The 16,933-nt window shown below is 60.3% G+C and overlaps 3 protein-coding genes across 3 annotated transcripts; all 3 read right to left on the bottom strand.

The window, feature by feature from the left end:
- Window positions 1-5,418: 5,418 nt before the first annotated feature.
- LOC311195512 (protocadherin gamma-A12-like) lies at window positions 5,419-8,179 on the bottom strand (the record flags this gene model as incomplete). The annotated part of the gene is made up of 1 exon (XM_084268915.1): window positions 5,419-8,179. Exon 1 carries the CDS (start codon window positions 7,936-7,938, stop codon window positions 5,419-5,421), a length of 2,520 nt encoding a protein of 839 aa, XP_084125041.1. The 5' UTR covers window positions 7,939-8,179.
- A 1,493-nt stretch (window positions 8,180-9,672) lies between these two features.
- LOC311195511 (protocadherin gamma-B5-like) lies at window positions 9,673-12,171 on the bottom strand (the record flags this gene model as incomplete). Its single annotated transcript, XM_084268914.1, has 1 exon — window positions 9,673-12,171. The coding sequence occupies one exon, from the start codon at window positions 12,169-12,171 to the stop codon at window positions 9,673-9,675; it is 2,499 nt and encodes an 832-aa protein (XP_084125040.1).
- Window positions 12,172-14,169: 1,998 nt separating this feature from the next.
- LOC311195510 (protocadherin gamma-A5-like) lies at window positions 14,170-16,933 on the bottom strand (the record flags this gene model as incomplete). The annotated part of the gene is made up of 1 exon (XM_084268913.1): window positions 14,170-16,933. The coding sequence occupies exon 1, from the start codon at window positions 16,690-16,692 to the stop codon at window positions 14,170-14,172; it is 2,523 nt and encodes an 840-aa protein (XP_084125039.1). The 5' UTR covers window positions 16,693-16,933.

The following is a 16,933-nucleotide window of genomic DNA, read 5'->3' as shown; positions in this document are numbered from 1 at the left end:
AGAAGTGAGGGTATCGTAGCTTACTGGTTCAGGTTATCTCAAATGTTGTAGCTACACAAGAAGAATATCTAGTTGGTGAAGAGTATCTGTGAGGATCACACAGGAATTTCCACCAAGATTCACAGCCACAGTTCTCAGAGACATTTCTCTGGACATGTCAAACTACTACAACAAACTCTTCTACCTGCCCTTCCTCTGAGCAGACAGAATGCTCCACCTCACCCAAATATCACACAATGGGAGTGCTACCTTTTCCAGCAGACATCCTTCAAAGACATGTTGCACACACAACTTGTTCTTACAGAAAACAAGGATCACAACATGGATGAACACCTAGAAAAGTCTCTGCTCATCACAGTCATGTAAAGAAACGGGAAAATGTTTTGAATGGCAGAAGTGATAGGCAGCTGAAAGACATCATCACACACATGGGCAATTTGGAAGATATGTGACTCCACCATTGGTAATGCAACCTTTAAATCTCCAAGCAACAGCTAGCAATCTCACTAAAAGGCTGCATAGGACATGACAGTATATAACATGACGAAGTCACTGGGTGTATGGGACAAGCAAGAGCATTTCTTCCATTTCCAGGCACAGTACCAGACACAAAGTTGCTGACATTTGCCTCACCATGACAAGAATGGCAAGACTTTGACTACACAGGAACACTATGCAATAGGAAAGCAAATGGATGAATTCAAACATTCAAAAAGAAGGATGCCACTCATGACTGGCCTCAGCTGAATTTGGTTCCATTCACCACCACCCTTTGGGCCCGGGCATCCAGCCTGTTTTTAACTCAGCTGAGGGTCCACCTGTCAAGGCCAGTGGCAGCCAGTTTCTCAGTCAGGATGCTGCGAGAAACTGTGTCAAAGGCTTTACTGAAGTCCAGGTAGACACAGCCACAGCCTTCCCCTTGTCCATGAAGCAGGTCACCTTGTCATAGAAGGTGATCAGGTTAGTTTGACAGGATCTACCTTTTGTAAACCCATGATGACAAGGCCTGATCCCCTGGCCATCATGTATATGCTGCACGATAGCTCCCAAGATGACCCTCTCCATGATCTTCCCCGGGACTGAGGTCAGGTTGACAGGCCTGTAGCTCCCCGGATCCTCCTTCCGGCTGTTCTTATATATGGGTGTCACATCTGCCAGCCTCCAGTCCAGTGGAACTTCCCCAGTCTGCCAGGATTGCTGGTAGATGATGGAAAGGGGTTTGGCTGGCACATCTGACAGCTCTCTCAGCACCCTCAGGTGAATCCCATCAGGTCCCATTGACTTGTTAGTGTCTAACTGGCCAAGTAGGTCGCTAACCATTTCCTTCTTAACCATGGGAATTTTGTTATTCTTCCCCTCTCTGTCAGCCAGATCCTGAGGACGAGTACTCAGGGAATACCCATCTTTACTATTATAGACTAAGGTAAAGAAGGAATTAAGGACCTCAGCCTTGTCCTTATCCCTTGTCACGAATGTTCCCTCAGTATCCAATAAGGGCTGGACATTCTCCTTGATCCTCCTCTTACTGTTAATGTACCTATAGAAGGACTTTTTATTATCTTTTACAGAACTGGCCAGTGTGAGTTCCAGTTCAGCTTTAGCCCTTCTGACTTTCCCCTGCATGATCTCACTAAATTCCTATAGTCGGCCCAAGACACCTGCCCCTTCTTCCAAAAGTCATAATTTTCCCTCTTTTCCCAAAGATCTTCCTGGATGTCCCTACTCAGCCCAGCTGGCTTCCTTCCTTGCTGACTCCTCTTCCCACAACCTGGGACAGCCTGTTCTTGTGCCGCCAAGATTTCCTTCTTGAGGAGCAACCAACCTTCTTGGGCTCCTTTGCCCTCAAGGGCTGCCTCCCATGGAATCTTATCAAGCAGCTTCCTGAACAGTCCAAAGTCAGCCCTATGGAAGCCTAAGGTGCTTGTTCTGGTGTCTCCCTTTCTTACTTCTCCCAGTACTAAGAATTCTATCGGCTCATGATCACTGTGCCCCAGGCGTCCTCCAACCTTCACATCTCCCACTAGGCCTTCTCTGTTTACAAACAACAAGGCCTGCAGGGCACCTTCCCTGGTGGGTTCATTCACCAGCTGGGTCAGGCAGTTGTCTTCCAAACACTCCAGGAATCTGCTAGACTGCTTCCTCCCTGCTGTACTGTACCCCCAGGAGACATCCGGTAAATTGAAGTCCCCCATAAGGACGAGGGCTGGTGATTGTGCGACTTCTCCCAGTTGTTTAAAAAACAACTCATCAGCTTCCTCCTCCTGATCAGGTGGTCTATAGTAGACTCCCATCACTATATCTCCCTGATTTCATTTTCCGGTGATCTTTACCCAGAGGCACTCAACCCTTTCATCATCATACTCCAGCTCCAGGCAGTCAAAACATTCTCTGACATACAGGGCTACCCCACCTCCTCTCCTACCCAGCCTGTCACACCTGCATAGTTTGTAACCACCAATTGCAGTACTCCAATCATGTGATTGTCCCACCACATTTCAGCGATAGCAATCACACCATAGTCTCCCTTAGTAACAAGGACTTCTAACTCCTCCTGTTTATTGCCCATGCTGCTTGCATTGGTGTAGATGCACTTCAGCTGGTCTATTGATCTTGTTATGCTCCTCAGGGAAGCCTTGTTTCCCAAGTGACAGCTGATTAAGTTACCTAGCCTATTGGTAGTAGTTACATTTCTATTCTGAATTATCACTCTACCCCCCGGATTAACTAGGGTGGCTGACCGGAGGTCATTGCCAGCACACCATTCCTCAATAACTTGACCACCACAACCAGGTTTTTTTCCATCTAGCCTGGCCCTGCCCCCTCCCCCTTCTTATCTAGTTTAAAGCTCTATTAATGAGCCCTGCTAGCTTCTTTGACAGTATCCTTCTGCCCCATGGGGATAAGTTCTCCCCATCCCTGGAAAGCAAAGCTGATGAGTCTTGAGCTAGCCCATTGCCAAAGAACCCAAAGTTCTGTTTCTCACACCATGCTCTGAGCTGGGTATTAATTTCCTGACTCTTCTCCTTCCATCCTTCCCCATTCCCTGCAGTAGGAATGATGGAGGAAAACACTACCTGTGCTCCAGATCCTCGTACCATGTGTCCCAGGGCCCTTAAATCTTTCTTAAAGGTCCTCAGTTTTCTTTTATGTATTTCATTACTACCAATTTGGAAAATTAAAAGCGGGTAATAGTCCGTGTGCCTGACCAAGGTTTCTTTGTTAAGTCCCTAACTGAAGCTCCCTTAAGGCAGCAGACATCCCTATGTAGAGGGTCCAGCCTACAGATCAGACCCTCAGTTCCCTCCAAAAGGGAATCACCTAAAACAATGACCTGTCTTTTTGTTTTAACACAGGCTGTTTTGATAGTGTGCTTAGGGGGTCTTGTCCTAGGGAACACAACCCCAGGAGTCATTTTCCTCTCAGATATCTCATTATCTGTCTGGTCCCCTTCTAGTAGGGACACATATCTATTGCTCAGAGGAACTAGAGGAGGAAGGACAGGCATGGAAGGCACTCTCCTACTACCCTTGCCATGTGCCTGCTTCCACTAAGACTATCCTGCCTGGGGGAGGGTACAGGGTCCCTCCGGTCCTAGGCGCTGTCAGCTGGGATCTGACATGTCTGTGGCTGGGAGGACAGAACCTGGCTCCTCCAATCTATCTCCATTTCAGCCTCTCTGATGCTCATAAGCCTGTCTAGTTTATCTTTGAGAACATCTACCTCCTCTTGTAGGTATGCTGCTCTGCTGAGGACACCCCTAATCAGCTCACACAGCCGTGACCAGAGCTGTCTCCTACTGCAAGCACGTTGTGACATCCCCTGCACCCCAAGCCCCGCACTGCCACACGCTGCTGCGGCTGTTTGAGCTGCGTTCCTACTTCCACAGTGGAAGGTCTTGGGGTCCTGGCCCTACACCGGGTAGACACCATCTCGCAGTATCGTACCAAAGATTAACGAGCCTCACCTGTCAGGTCCTCTATTCACCTGCCCGGCGGGCAGGCTGCCTGCTCCCCTGTGTTGTGTGGGACTGGTCGATGCTCTCCTTAATCCCTTTTAATGCTGGAGGCGGGGTCAAGTGACGTCAGGGGGAGGGTGAGCTTTGGCGAGCTGCCGGGCAGTCGCCGCGGGTGGAAGGAGCTGCACATGGGGTGCCCAGATGTAGGGAACCTCTCTGCACAGCCCGATCTGCCGCACGGCCCCTGAGCTTACCCGAGTGACCGCTGTCACCGCTGATCCTCGCTCACCGACTGGTGACCGTTAAGGTTTTACCGCGTTTAAGTCCCACGCGGCTGCTCCGCGTGGCAACTCAGTAGAAACACAACAGGGGTATCAAGCTGGTAACAACTCCACAGCAGCCTCGCACAGAAGCTCACACCACACACCAAAGCCACAGGAACACAGTAACCTCTGCAGCCTCTTTCCATCTTTCAAACAGTCAAAAGTCCAACCTCGGCAAACTTCTTCACCTGACCTGCCTGGACACACAGAACGTGTCACCCTGCACAGACATCACACGACAGGAAAATGACCTCTGCAGACAGACACCACTGAAGGAAAACTTACACACAACTTCTACCCAGCTCACAGCAAGGATCACAGCACGGGCACGGGCAAAGGGATTTCTCTGCTCACAACAAAGTTTTCCCAGCACTAGTTTGAAGAAGTGTGACATGTTCTCAAGGGCACAAGCCACGTGCAGCCCCGAGAAAGACCCAGTGCTAAAACTATCAACTCAAAGACACCGTCATCCTACATCAGGAGATTGCCAACTTGGCAGACATGTCACGCTCAAACGTAACTGCAAAGGGTAGCTCTGTGCTCAAGAACTGCCATTCACGAGAAACACCATGCAGCAGGAAAGGAGGAACCTGATCAACAGCTGCCGCCTCCAAATATTTCACATTATGGCGCTGAGGAGGAAATTCCCAGGGCTCCCGTACAGATGAAGGGACAGTGCTTAGCTCAAACTTTCCTGGGAAAAGCGGCGCTTAGAGTAGGCACACAATCCAGGTGCTTAAGCGGCACTTCACGGATAATCAAGTGATTAGGCTGATTGGCAGGTAGCGACGTTGTTCTTCACACAGGCCCCACTCTGGCCTTTGCGCTAAGTACCCAATTCAGCTTCTTTTTGGTTAAGCATCACCACCAGCCTGCAGAAACCGCGGAAGGACACCCACACCACCCACCACCACCCCCTCCCCCGCCCAGCAGAGCTCCCAGCCCAGCAGCAAGAACACATCTTCGAGCCAGACCTCGGGGGGAAGAAGCAACTCGCGTTGCACGACGCGACCGCTGGACACCCAGCAGGGACAGGAGCAGAGCGTCTCTGCGGGGACCTTCAGCCGCTCCTCACGCCCACCTGCCAGGACTCCCCCTCCTCATGTCTCTCCTACGCGCCTCGAAGCGCCCAGCCTGCACCTACGAAGCTTCCCCCTCCTCGCAGCGAAAGGGGCAGAGGGCTGAGGGCAGACGAGGAGCAGCAGCAAGAGGCGTCGCGGAGCGAGCGCGGGCGGAGACACTCACCGGGACGGCGGCGGGGTCCTCCCCGAGCAGCGGCGCGGGCTCGTCGGGCGGCGGGCGGGCCGGGAGGGTGTCGCAGCAGCTGGCGCCCGACAAGCGGAGCTGGCTCTTGCGCGAGTCGGCCGTGAGCGACACCTCGTGCGAGTAGGAGTGCAGGAAGGCGCGGACGCCGTCGATGCCCACGAAGTGCGAGGCCGGGACGCCGCGCAAGGCGCCGCTGCCCGCCGGCGGCAGCAGCTGCGAGCGGCGCCAGCGCCGCAGGCGCAGCGCCAGCAGCAGCAGCAGGAAGGCGAGGAAGAGGCACGACACGGCGGCCACGGCCAGCACCAGCCAGCGCGTCAGGCTGCCGGCCGCCTCGCCCGGCGAGCCCGCCGCCGCCGCCGCGCTGCCCAGCTCCGAGAGCAGCTCGGCCACGCTCTCGGCCAGCACCACCGTCAGCGTGGCCGTGGCCGACAGCGCCGGCCGCCCGTGGTCCTTCACCACCACCACCAGGCTCTGCCGCGCCGCGTCGCGGGCCAGCGGGAAGCGCGCCGTGCGCACCTCGCCGCTGTGCAGCCCCACGCGGAACAGCCCCGGCTCCGTCGCCTTGGCCAGCTCGTACGACAGCCAGGCGTTCTGCCCCGCGTCCGCGTCCACCGCCACCACCTTGGCCACCAGCGCCCCGGGCTCGGCCGAGCGCGGCGCCAGCTCCACGCCCGCCCAGCCCGCGCCCGGCGCCGCCGGCGGGTACAGCACCTGCGGCGCGTTGTCGTTCTCGTCCACGATCACCAGCCGCACCGACACGTTGCTGCTCAGCGCCGGCGCGCCGCCGTCCTCCGCCAGCACCCACAGCCCCACCTCGCGCACCTCCTCGTAGTCGAAGGAGCGCAGCGCGTACAGCGCGCCCGTCTCCGCCTGCACCGACACGTAGGACGACAGCGGCGCGCCCCGCACGCGCCCCTCCCACAGCCGGTACCGCACGCGCGCGTTCTGCCCCCAGTCCGCGTCCCGCGCCCGCACCGTCAGCACCAGCGCGCCCGCCGCGTTGTTCTCGGGCACACGGGCGCTGTAGCGCGCCTCCGCGAACACCGGCGCGTTGTCGTTCACGTCCAGCACCCGCAGCGCCAGCACCGCGCCGCTGCGCAGCGACGGCGACCCGCCGTCCTCCGCCCGCACCGTCACGTTGTACTCCGACACCTCCTCCCGGTCCAGCTCGCTCGCCGTCACCACGCGGTAGTAGTCCTCGAAGCTCTTCTCCAGGCGGAACGGCAGCCGCTCCGCGATGCTGCACCGCACCTCGCCGTTCGGACCCGAGTCGCGGTCCTGCACGTGCAGCAGGGCCACCACCGTCCCCGCCGGAGCGTCCTCCGAGATCGCGCTCAGCGACGACCGCACGGAAATCTCGGGCGCGTTGTCGTTGACGTCAGTCACCGTGATCGACACTTTCGCCATGTCTGAAAGTGTCCCGCCATCCAGCGCCTGCACTTCCAGTTCGTAGGAGCCCCCTTCCTCGAAGTCCAGGGGATGCAAAAGCGTCAGAGCTCCCGACTCTGAGTCCAAATGGAAAATCTCCGATGCCATCTCCGACAGTCTCTTAAACGAGTACTTCACTTGACCATTCGGGCCCTCGTCGGCGTCGGTGGCCGTGAGGGTGACGAGGACGGAGCCCACGGGCACGTCCTCCGGCACATGCACCGTGTACTCCGCCTGGCTGAACACGGGCGCGTTGTCGTTGGCGTCCAGCACGGCCACGCGGATCCGCGCCGTGCCCGTCCGTGCCGGCTCTCCGCCGTCGCTCGCCCTCAGCACCAGCTCGTGAAACGCCGCCTGCTCCCGGTCCAGCGCCTTGGCCAGCACCAGCTCGGGACGCTGACGCCCGCCGGGACCCGCCTGCACGGCCAGCGAGAAGTGCTCGTCGCCGCTCAGCTCGTAGCTCTGCAGGGAGTTCGCTCCCACGTCCGGGTCGCGGGCCTCGGCCAGGGGAAACCGCGACCCCGGCGCCGTCGTCTCGCTCATTCTCAGCTCCGTTTCTGCCTCTCGGAAGCTGGGGGCGTTGTCGTTAATGTCCGTGATTTCCACTTCGATGCCGTGAACCTGCATTTCTCCCTCCACTATCACCTCACAGCGCAGCACGCATTTCTCTGCCAGCCGGCACAGCTGCTCTCTGTCAATCCTCCCCGCCGTCACTAAATGTCCCGTCTGCTCCTGCAGAGCGAAATACTGCGTCCGACCTCCGGAGACAAAGCTAACACCGCGTTGTTGGAGCGCGTTGAGGTCGATCCCCAGGTCCTTGGCCACGTCGCCCACGAACGAGCCCTTCGGCATCTCCTCGGGAAGCGAGTAGCGCAGCTGCCCCCACGCCGCCTCCCACGCCGCCACCAGCACGCACCACAGCAGGGCTCGCTCCCGCCGGCCCCACCGACTCCCCGCCCGACACATCTCTGCCGCCGTACCGTCGCTGAACGACGATCCACCTCCCGCTCCCGGTCCTGGCCCCTCCGCCTCTCTCCAGCACGGTTCCGGACCGCGGAGACGCTCGCAAACCGCCCGTCCGCCGAGCCGACACAGCCAGCGAGCGAGCGAGCGAGCCGGGCGGCAGCGGGCGGGGCTGCCTGCAGCGCTCCGGCCTTCCTCTCGCTCCTCCTCGGTCAACAGCGGCGCCCGCAGCCTCCTCCCGGCACTGCAGCCGCCGAGCGCTGCCCGCTGCGGCTGGGTGCTTTTTAGGGGCGACATGTTCGTAATATGACGTGCCGTATAGTCTCGTGTCCCCTCATCCCAAAAGCACATTCCCCACCGCCACCTGCACATCTCTGGTTCGGGTCCATCACACTGCCCTTCCCATTTTCTGCCGGACAGAACTGCCTCATCCTGGAACTGCACCAGGCTTATCGATTTCCCCAGTCCCGGCAGATGGTAGTAAAGGGGACACCCCCACCCCACCCCGTCAGGAGTCCTCAGGGACTACCCTGTCCTCGTGACTTTCGGCTCAAGACCTTTGCCTTGTTGCTGCTCGGAATGAGCCTTCAGAGCTCCCCCTTCTCCAGCCACCCCTGCGGAATTCTGGATTATAACACTAGGCTCTTAGTCATCAGCAGGTAGCGATGCACATACATTTTCTGTCGTGGGCCTCGTTGGAAACATAAAGTAACAAAGTACCCTAAAGCCAACTCTTCACGTTAAACGAAGTACAACACTGATAGGAAAAAAAAAAGAAGAGAAAAAAATACGGAAATGGGAGGTTTTGGGTTTGGGAGAAACATTAACTGCTGAAAAATATCCCACAATCACGAATGGTAAAACAAATTACAGACAAAAGGCAAAATATCTGCACAAGGAACTCAGAAGGTAGTGGCTGGAAAAGACGAGTCAGCCTCATTAGTACCGCAATTTCTACAGGCGGAGGAACAATCTGTAACTTGCCCATTCATGGAGTCACATGCAGATTTCCTTTGGGAACCCAACATTACCCAACGAACTTTTGTCCACGTGTCACCCCAGCGCTACGGGAAGAAGAGACCGGCGGAAAAAAATCTCAAACGTCAAGAAACAATCCCAATTTCCCGACCCCGCCATGGAGTGTTAGCAGATCTCATTCTATACAGCAAGGATCTGCCTTCCCCGTGCCAAACATGCACCATTTAGGACGGCACAAGCATTGTAGTCAAAAATTTCTCAGCTCAACCCGAACATATCATGAACCAAAATAAGTCCTGATATCTAACAGGTAGAATTGTCCTCTTTACAGGGACAGAAATGTGAGTTTAGTGAACTACCTGAGCTCTGCTTCACAACTCTGCCTTGGGAGAAGAGATGAAGTCTTTCCTGCCATAAGACTATGCAAATTAACACACACACACAAGTTGAATATGTTTGAAGAAGGTCCGATGCGGTAATTACTAATTGATTAGAGTAAGTGTGGGTGGTTAATCCTGTAATAAAATCACTACTATCTCTGCGGGACATGGAATACCTGTGCTGTGGGTGTATATAGGTGTACACTGCGCATGGGGTCACGATGCCACTTTCACAACGCAGCTGCAACACACTTTTACCATTTTCTGTAGCACAAGTAGAAGGGCGGGAACCTCTCCTCTGACCCTCGCCTGCTGCACAGGATTATTCCGCTCGTTCGCTAGGCAAGCCCAACACCGAGGGAAGAACTCGCACCCCAGCTCACTCGGCGGGAGGCTCGCAAAGGCACAAAGAGAAAGACCGCGCGGGTTTACCGACCTGAGAGGCGACGGGCTCGGCGGGCGGCTCTCCCGCGCCGGCAACGCTGCTGCTGCTGGGGCTCGTCTTCGCGCAGGGCTCCCCGACGAGAAGCAGCTCCTCCGCCGGCAGGCTGGGCGGCGGCGGCAGCCAAGCGGGCTCGGGCCCGGCGCGGCCCGGCGCCACGCACAGGTTGTAGGAGTAGGGCAAGGTGCCCTCGCAGAAGTCGGCCGGGAAGGCGGCGCCGGCCACGGAGAAGCGCTGCGCGCCCAGGCAGCGCAGGACGGCGGGCGGCCCGGCCCGGCGCACCCGCGCCAGCACGGCCAGCGCCACGCTCAGCAGGAAGAGCGCGGAGAGCAGCGCCAGCGCCAGCACCAGGTAGAACTGCAGCTCCGCCGGCGAGTCGGCGCCCGCCGCCCGCTCGCTCAGCTCCGGCAGCGCCTCCTGCAAGCTCTCGGCCAGCACCACGTGCAGCGTGGCCGTGGCCGACAGCGCCGGCTGCCCGTGGTCCTTCACCACGGCCACCAGCCGCTGCTTCGCCGCGTCCCTCTCCGACACGGCCCGCGCCGTGCGCACCTCGCCGCTGTGCAGCCCCACGCGGAACAGCGCCGGCTCCGCCGCCTGCACCAGCTCGTACGACAGCCACGCGTTGCGCCCCGCGTCCGCGTCCACCGCCACCACCTTGGCCACCAGGTACCCGGCCTCGGCCGACCGCGGCACCACCTCGAACGGCGACGAGACCGACCCCTCCCCCGCCGCTCCCGCGCCCGCCGCCGGCCAGAGCACCCGCGGCGCGTTGTCGTTGCGGTCCAGCACGAAGACGCGCACCGTGGCCGTGGAGCTGCGCGCCGGCGCCCCGCCGTCCTGCGCCCGCACCGCCACCGCGAACTCGCGGCACTGCTCGTAGTCGAAGGAGCGCTGCGCGTACACCGCGCCGCTCCGCGCCTCCACCGACACGTACGGCGCCGCGCCCGCGCTGCCGCCCGCCAGCCAGTAGCTCACGCGCCCGTTGGCGCCCGCGTCCGCGTCCCGCGCGCTCACGCGCAGCACCAGCGCGCCCGCCGCGTTGTTCTCCCACACGTAGGCGCTGTAGGCGGCCTCCTCGAACACCGGCGCGTTGTCGTTCACGTCCGACACCTCCAGCACCAGCGCCGCGCGGCTCCACAGCGCCGGGCTGCCCCGGTCCCGGGCCACCACCGTCACGCGGTGCTCGGACGCCTGCTCCCGGTCCAGCGCGCCCGACGTCACCACCTTGTACGAGCCGCCCGACGACGCCACGATCGACAGCGGCGCCTCGCCCGACAGCTCGCACGACACCTGACCGTTCTCCCCGGAGTCCCGGTCCCGCACTTTCACCAGCGCCACCACCGTGCCGACCGGCGCGTCCTCGGGCACCGGGCTCGACACCGACAGCAGCGTGATCTCGGGCGTGTTGTCGTTCACGTCCAGCACCTGCACCTCCACCTTGCAGTGCGCCACCAGACCGCCCCCGTCCCTCGCCTCCACCAGCAGCGTGTAGCCTCGCGTGTCCTCAAAGTCCAGCGCCTCCCGCAGCGTGATCATCCCGCTCTCCGCGTCCACCACGAACGTCTGAAGCACCTTGGCCGGCATTTCCCCGAAGCCGTAGGAGATGTGGGCATTGGTGCCGGCGTCGGCGTCGGAGGCGGAGACGTTCAGCACCGTCGATCCCGGCGGCGCGTCCTCCCGCAGGCTCAAGCGGTACCGGTCCTGCGCGAACACGGGCGCGTTGTCGTTGGCGTCCGTGACGTTGACACGAACCTGGACGGTCCCGGACCTCACCGGGTCCCCGCTGTCCTTCGCCGTCAGCACTAGCTGAACGGAGCTCTGTTTCTCGCGGTCCAGTGCTCTATCCAGCACTAATTCCGGCTGCTGGCTTCCATCAGGGCTCTTCTTCACGGCCAGACTGAAGAACGGGTCGCCAGTGAGCTGGTAAGTCAGCAAGGAGTTTGTACCTGCGTCCGCGTCTCTGGCAATCAGCAGGGGAAAACGAGCACCGGGAAGCGTCCATTCACCAATCTCGAGGTCCAGAACTTCCTTGCTGAAGGCCGGTGCGTTGTCGTTGACGTCCTGGATGGCCACCTCGACGTGGAAAACGTTCAGCGGGTTCTGCACCAGCGCCTCGAAGCTGACGGAGCAGGACGCCGACTCGCCGCACAGCTCCTCCCGGTCCAGCCGCTCGCTCACGTACAGGTTGCCCGTCTCCTCGCTCACAGAGAAGTATTGCTTCTCCGCGCTGAGACGCAGCTTGCGTGCCGGCAGGTCGGCCGGGCTCAGCCCCAGGTCCCGCGCCAGCGGCCCCACCAGCGCGCCTCTGCCCAGCTCCTCGGGGATGGCGTAGCGGATCCGCTCCGGCGCCGCCCGGCAGCACCAGCCCAGCAGCAGAGCGGACAGCAGCACTCGCCCGGCTGCTCGCCCGCGCCCCGGCCCCTGCACGCCCGCCATTGCCGGCAGCGCTCGCCGCGCTCTCCTCTCTCCCGGACGTTCTCCGCAGCGAGCTCACAGCTCTCCCGAGGGCCGCGATCTCGGCGCCGGCTCGGACGCCGCTGCTCCCCGCTCCGTGCCGCCTCTCGCCGCTGCTGCCCGAGCCGCTGCCGCTCCGACCGGCGCCGTGCGAGCGAGCAGCCTGCGGGGGCCGGACGCTGCGGCTCCGGCTCCAGCGCCGGTTCGCGTCGGACAACAGCGGCACCCGGAGGCGCCGCCACAACACCGCAGCCGCCTGATTCTCGCAGTCCTGGGGAGCCGTGACTGCAGCTGCGGTTTAGCCGCGGCACCCGATTAAGGGTCTCCCTTTTATTGCGATCTGACAGACAGAAGCACTTGTGTGGAGAAACAGAAAATGTTCTGAATGGCAGAAGTGACATGCAGCTCAGTTATAGGTAGGAGGTTTCTCAAAAGAAATGGAAGCGTTGCACAGCCATGAAATCAAACTGTTGTTCAGCAAAAATCATGTTGGCCCAGCTATTTCCCTGGTATGTTGTCAAAATCAGAAAGAGGATTTCTTTTGGGAACTTGGTGGGAATTTTATCAAAATCTATATCTTGGCAGAGGAACACTTTCACATTATAAATGGAAATTTTATCCATAGCCTTAAAATTATAGATTATCTTTTAATGTTTTAAAATAGAGCAAGGTTCAACTTCAGACCAGAGGGGAAAAATAAACAGGAAACAAAACCCAACACAAAGAATAAAAGAAAGAAATGGGAAGAAACCCCACCTGACCCATCCAAGAACAACCCAGAAAGCAGGAGTGGGATGAGTGGGAAACCTGCAAAAGGGAAGAAATCCCAGATAGCCATTCAGATCATGTCAACTGTAGTACGAACACAGGAAATCCACAAGAGCCCAACACAGGAGCTAACACCACAGGCAATAGCCACAGTTCCTCAACGCGCATCATTGGGCATAAAAAAAAAAAAAAAAAAAAAAAAAAAGTAAATGCAAGGAAACAGGTGTGGGCCTCACCTAACAGCTGGGACTAACCCAACCTTTACACACTCTTCTCGTCTTTCAGACTTTTAAATCACACAGCAGCAAATTTCTTCACCTGACCTACCTGGACACACAGAATGTGTCACCCTGCACAAACATCACACGACAGGAAACTGACGTCTGCGGACAGACACCACTGAAGGAAAACTTACACACACAACTTCTCCCCAGAACACAGCAAGGATCACAAGAAGGGCGCGGGCAAAGGGATTTCTCCAATCGTCACAAAATTTTCACAACACAAGATTTTAAGAAGCGTGACACGTTCTGAAGGGTACAAGCCAAGCGCAGCCCCGAGAAAGACCCAGTGCTAAAAGTATCAAATCAAAAGACACCGTCATCCTACACCAGCAGATTGCTAACACCATGCAGCAGGAAAGGAGAAACCTGATCTACAGCTGCCCCGTCCCACATTTCTTATTATGGTGCTGAGGAGGAAACTCCCAGGGTTGGCTGTACAGATAGAGGGCCAGTGCTAAACCAAAACTTACTTGGGAAGAAGTTAAAACCCCAGAAAGGAAGGGATCAGGACATTCTACATAGCCGCGCTTAGAGTAGGCACACAATTCAGGTGCTTAAGCGGCCATAAACGGCTAATTAAGCGATTAGGCTGATTGGCAGACTTTGTTCTTCACAAAGCCCCCACACTGGCCTATGTACTAAGTACCAGTTCAGCTGTTTGTTCATTAAGCATCGCCAGCAGCCTGCAGGCAACGAAAGGACCACCCGGGACTCCCAGCAGCAAGAACACATCTTCGAGCCAGAGCTTGGGGGAAGAAGCAACTCGCGTTGCACGACGCGACCGCTGGACACCCAGCAGGGACAGGAGCAGAGCGTCTCTGCGGGGCCCTTCAGCAGCTCCTCACACCCACCTGCCCGGACTCCCCCGCTCAATCAAGCACCCCCTCCTCATGTCTCTCCTACGCGCCTCGAACCGCCCAGCCTGCACCTACGAAGCTTCCCCCTCCTCGCAGCGAAAGGGGCAGAGGGGTGAGGGCAGACAATGAGCAGCAGCACCGGGAGGCGTCGCGGAGCGAGCGCGGGCGGAGACACTCACCGGGACGGCGGCGGGGTCCTCCCCGAGCAGCGGCGCGGGCTCGTCGGGCGGCGGGCGGGCCGGGAGGGTGTCGCAGCAGCTGGCGCCCGACAAGCGGAGCTGGCTCTTGCGCGAGTCGGCCGTGAGCGACACCTCGTGCGAGTAGGAGTGCAGGAAGGCGCGGACGCCGTCGATGCCCACGAAGTGCGAGGCCGGGACGCCGCGCAAGGCGCCGCTGCCCGCCGGCGGCAGCAGCTGCGAGCGGCGCCAGCGCCGCAGGCGCAGCGCCAGCAGCAGCAGCAGGAAGGCGAGGAAGAGGCACGACACGGCGGCCACGGCCAGCACCAGCCAGCGCGTCAGGCTGCCGGCCGCCTCGCCCGGCGAGCCCGCCGCCGCCGCCGCGCTGCCCAGCTCCGAGAGCAGCTCGGCCACGCTCTCGGCCAGCACCACCGTCAGCGTGGCCGTGGCCGACAGCGCCGGCCGCCCGTGGTCCTTCACCACCACCACCAGGCTCTGCCGCGCCGCGTCGCGGGCCAGCGGGAAGCGCGCCGTGCGCACCTCGCCGCTGTGCAGCCCCACGCGGAACAGCCCCGGCTCCGTCGCCTTGGCCAGCTCGTACGACAGCCAGGCGTTCTGCCCCGCGTCCGCGTCCACCGCCACCACCTTGGCCACCAGCGCCCCGGGCTCGGCCGAGCGCGGCGCCAGCTCCACGCCCGCCCAGCCCGCGCCCGGCGCCGCCGGCGGGTACAGCACCTGCGGCGCGTTGTCGTTCTCGTCCACGATCACCAGCCGCACCGACACGTTGCTGCTCAGCGCCGGCGCGCCGCCGTCCTCCGCCAGCACCCACAGCCCCACCTCGCGCACCTCCTCGTAGTCGAAGGAGCGCAGCGCGTACAGCGCGCCCGTCTCCGCCTGCACCGACACGTAGGACGACAGCGGCGCGCCCCGCACGCGCCCCTCCCACAGCCGGTACCGCACGCGCGCGTTCTGCCCCCAGTCCGCGTCCCGCGCCCGCACCGTCAGCACCAGCGCGCCCGCCGCGTTGTTCTCGGGCACACGGGCGCTGTAGCGCGCCTCCGCGAACACCGGCGCGTTGTCGTTCACGTCCAGCACCCGCAGCGCCAGCACCGCGCCGCTGCGCAGCGACGGCGACCCGCCGTCCTCCGCCCGCACCGTCACGTTGTACTCCGACACCTCCTCCCGGTCCAGCTCGCTCGCCGTCACCACGCGGTAGTAGTCCTCGAAGCTCTTCTCCAGGCGGAACGGCAGCCGCTCCGCGATGCTGCACCGCACCTCGCCGTTCGCACCCGAGTCGCGGTCCTGCACGTGCAGCAGGGCCACCACCGTCCCCGCAGGAGCGTCCTCCGAGATCGCGCTCAGCGCCGACCGCACCGAAATCTCGGGCGCGTTGTCATTGACATCTGTCACCGTGATCGATACTTTCGCCGTATCGAAAAGCTCCCCGGTATCCCGCGCCTGCACCTCCAGTTCATATGAGGAAAACTCCTCGAAGTCCAAATCGCCCTTAAGGGATATTTCTCCTGTCTCAGAGTCCAGGTTAAAAAGTTCTGACGCCTGATCTGAAATTTTATGAAAACTGTATTTCAGGTTCCCGTTCAGGCCCTCGTCGGCGTCGGTGGCCGTGAGGGTGACGAGGGTGGAGCCCACGGGCACGTCCTCCGGCACACGCACCGTGTACTCCGCCTGGCTGAACACGGGCGCGTTGTCGTTGGCGTCCAGCACGGCCACGCGGATCCGCGCCGTGCCCGTCCGTGCCGGCTCTCCGCCGTCGCTCGCCCTCAGCACCAGCTCGTGAAACGCCGCCTGCTCCCGGTCCAGCGCCTTGGCCAGCACCAGCTCGGGACGCTGACGCCCGCCGGGACCCGCCTGCACGGTCAGCGAGAAGTGCTCGTCGCCGCTCAGCTCGTAGCTCTGCAGCGAATTCGCTCCCACGTCCGGGTCCTGCGCGTCTCGCAGTGGAAACCGCGACCCCGGCGCCGTCGTCTCGCTCATTCTCAGCTCCGTTTCTGCCTCTCGGAAGCTGGGGGCGTTGTCGTTAATGTCCGTGATTTCAACTTCGATGCCGTGAACCTGCATTTCCCCCTCCACTATCACCTCACAGCGCAGCACGCATTTCTCCGCCAGCCGGCACAGCTGCTCTCTGTCAATCCTCTCGGCCGTCACTAAATGTCCCGTCTGACCGTGTAGAGCGAAATACTGCGTCAGACCGCCGGAGACAAAGCTAACACCGCGTTGTTGGAGCGCGGTGAGGTCGATCCCCAGGTCCTTGGCCACGTCGCCCACGAACGAGCCCTTCGGCATCTCCTCGGGAAGCGAGTAGCGCAGCTGCCCCCACGCCACCTCCCACGCCGCCACCAGCACGCACCACAGCAGGGCTCGCTCCCGCCGGCCCCAACGCCTCCCTGCCGCGCACATCGCCGCCGCCGTACCGTCGCTGAACGACGATCCGCCTCCCGCTCCCGGTCCTGGCCCCTCCGCCTCGGTGCAGCACGGTTCCGGACCGCGGAGACGCTCGCAAACCGCCCGTCCGCCGAGCCGACACAGCCAGCGAGCGAGCGAGCGAGCCGGGCGGCAGCGGGCGGGGCTGCCTGCAGCGCTCCGGCCTTCCTCTCGCTCCTCCTCGGTCAACAGCGGCGCCCGCAGCCTCCTCCCGGCA

Source organism: Gallinula chloropus, assembly GCF_964237585.1.
Source record: "Gallinula chloropus genome assembly, chromosome: 10".
Classification (NCBI taxonomy): domain Eukaryota; kingdom Metazoa; phylum Chordata; class Aves; order Gruiformes; family Rallidae; genus Gallinula; species Gallinula chloropus.
Note: the sequence above shows the minus strand (reverse complement) of the source record. Positions and strands in the feature narration are given on the sequence as shown.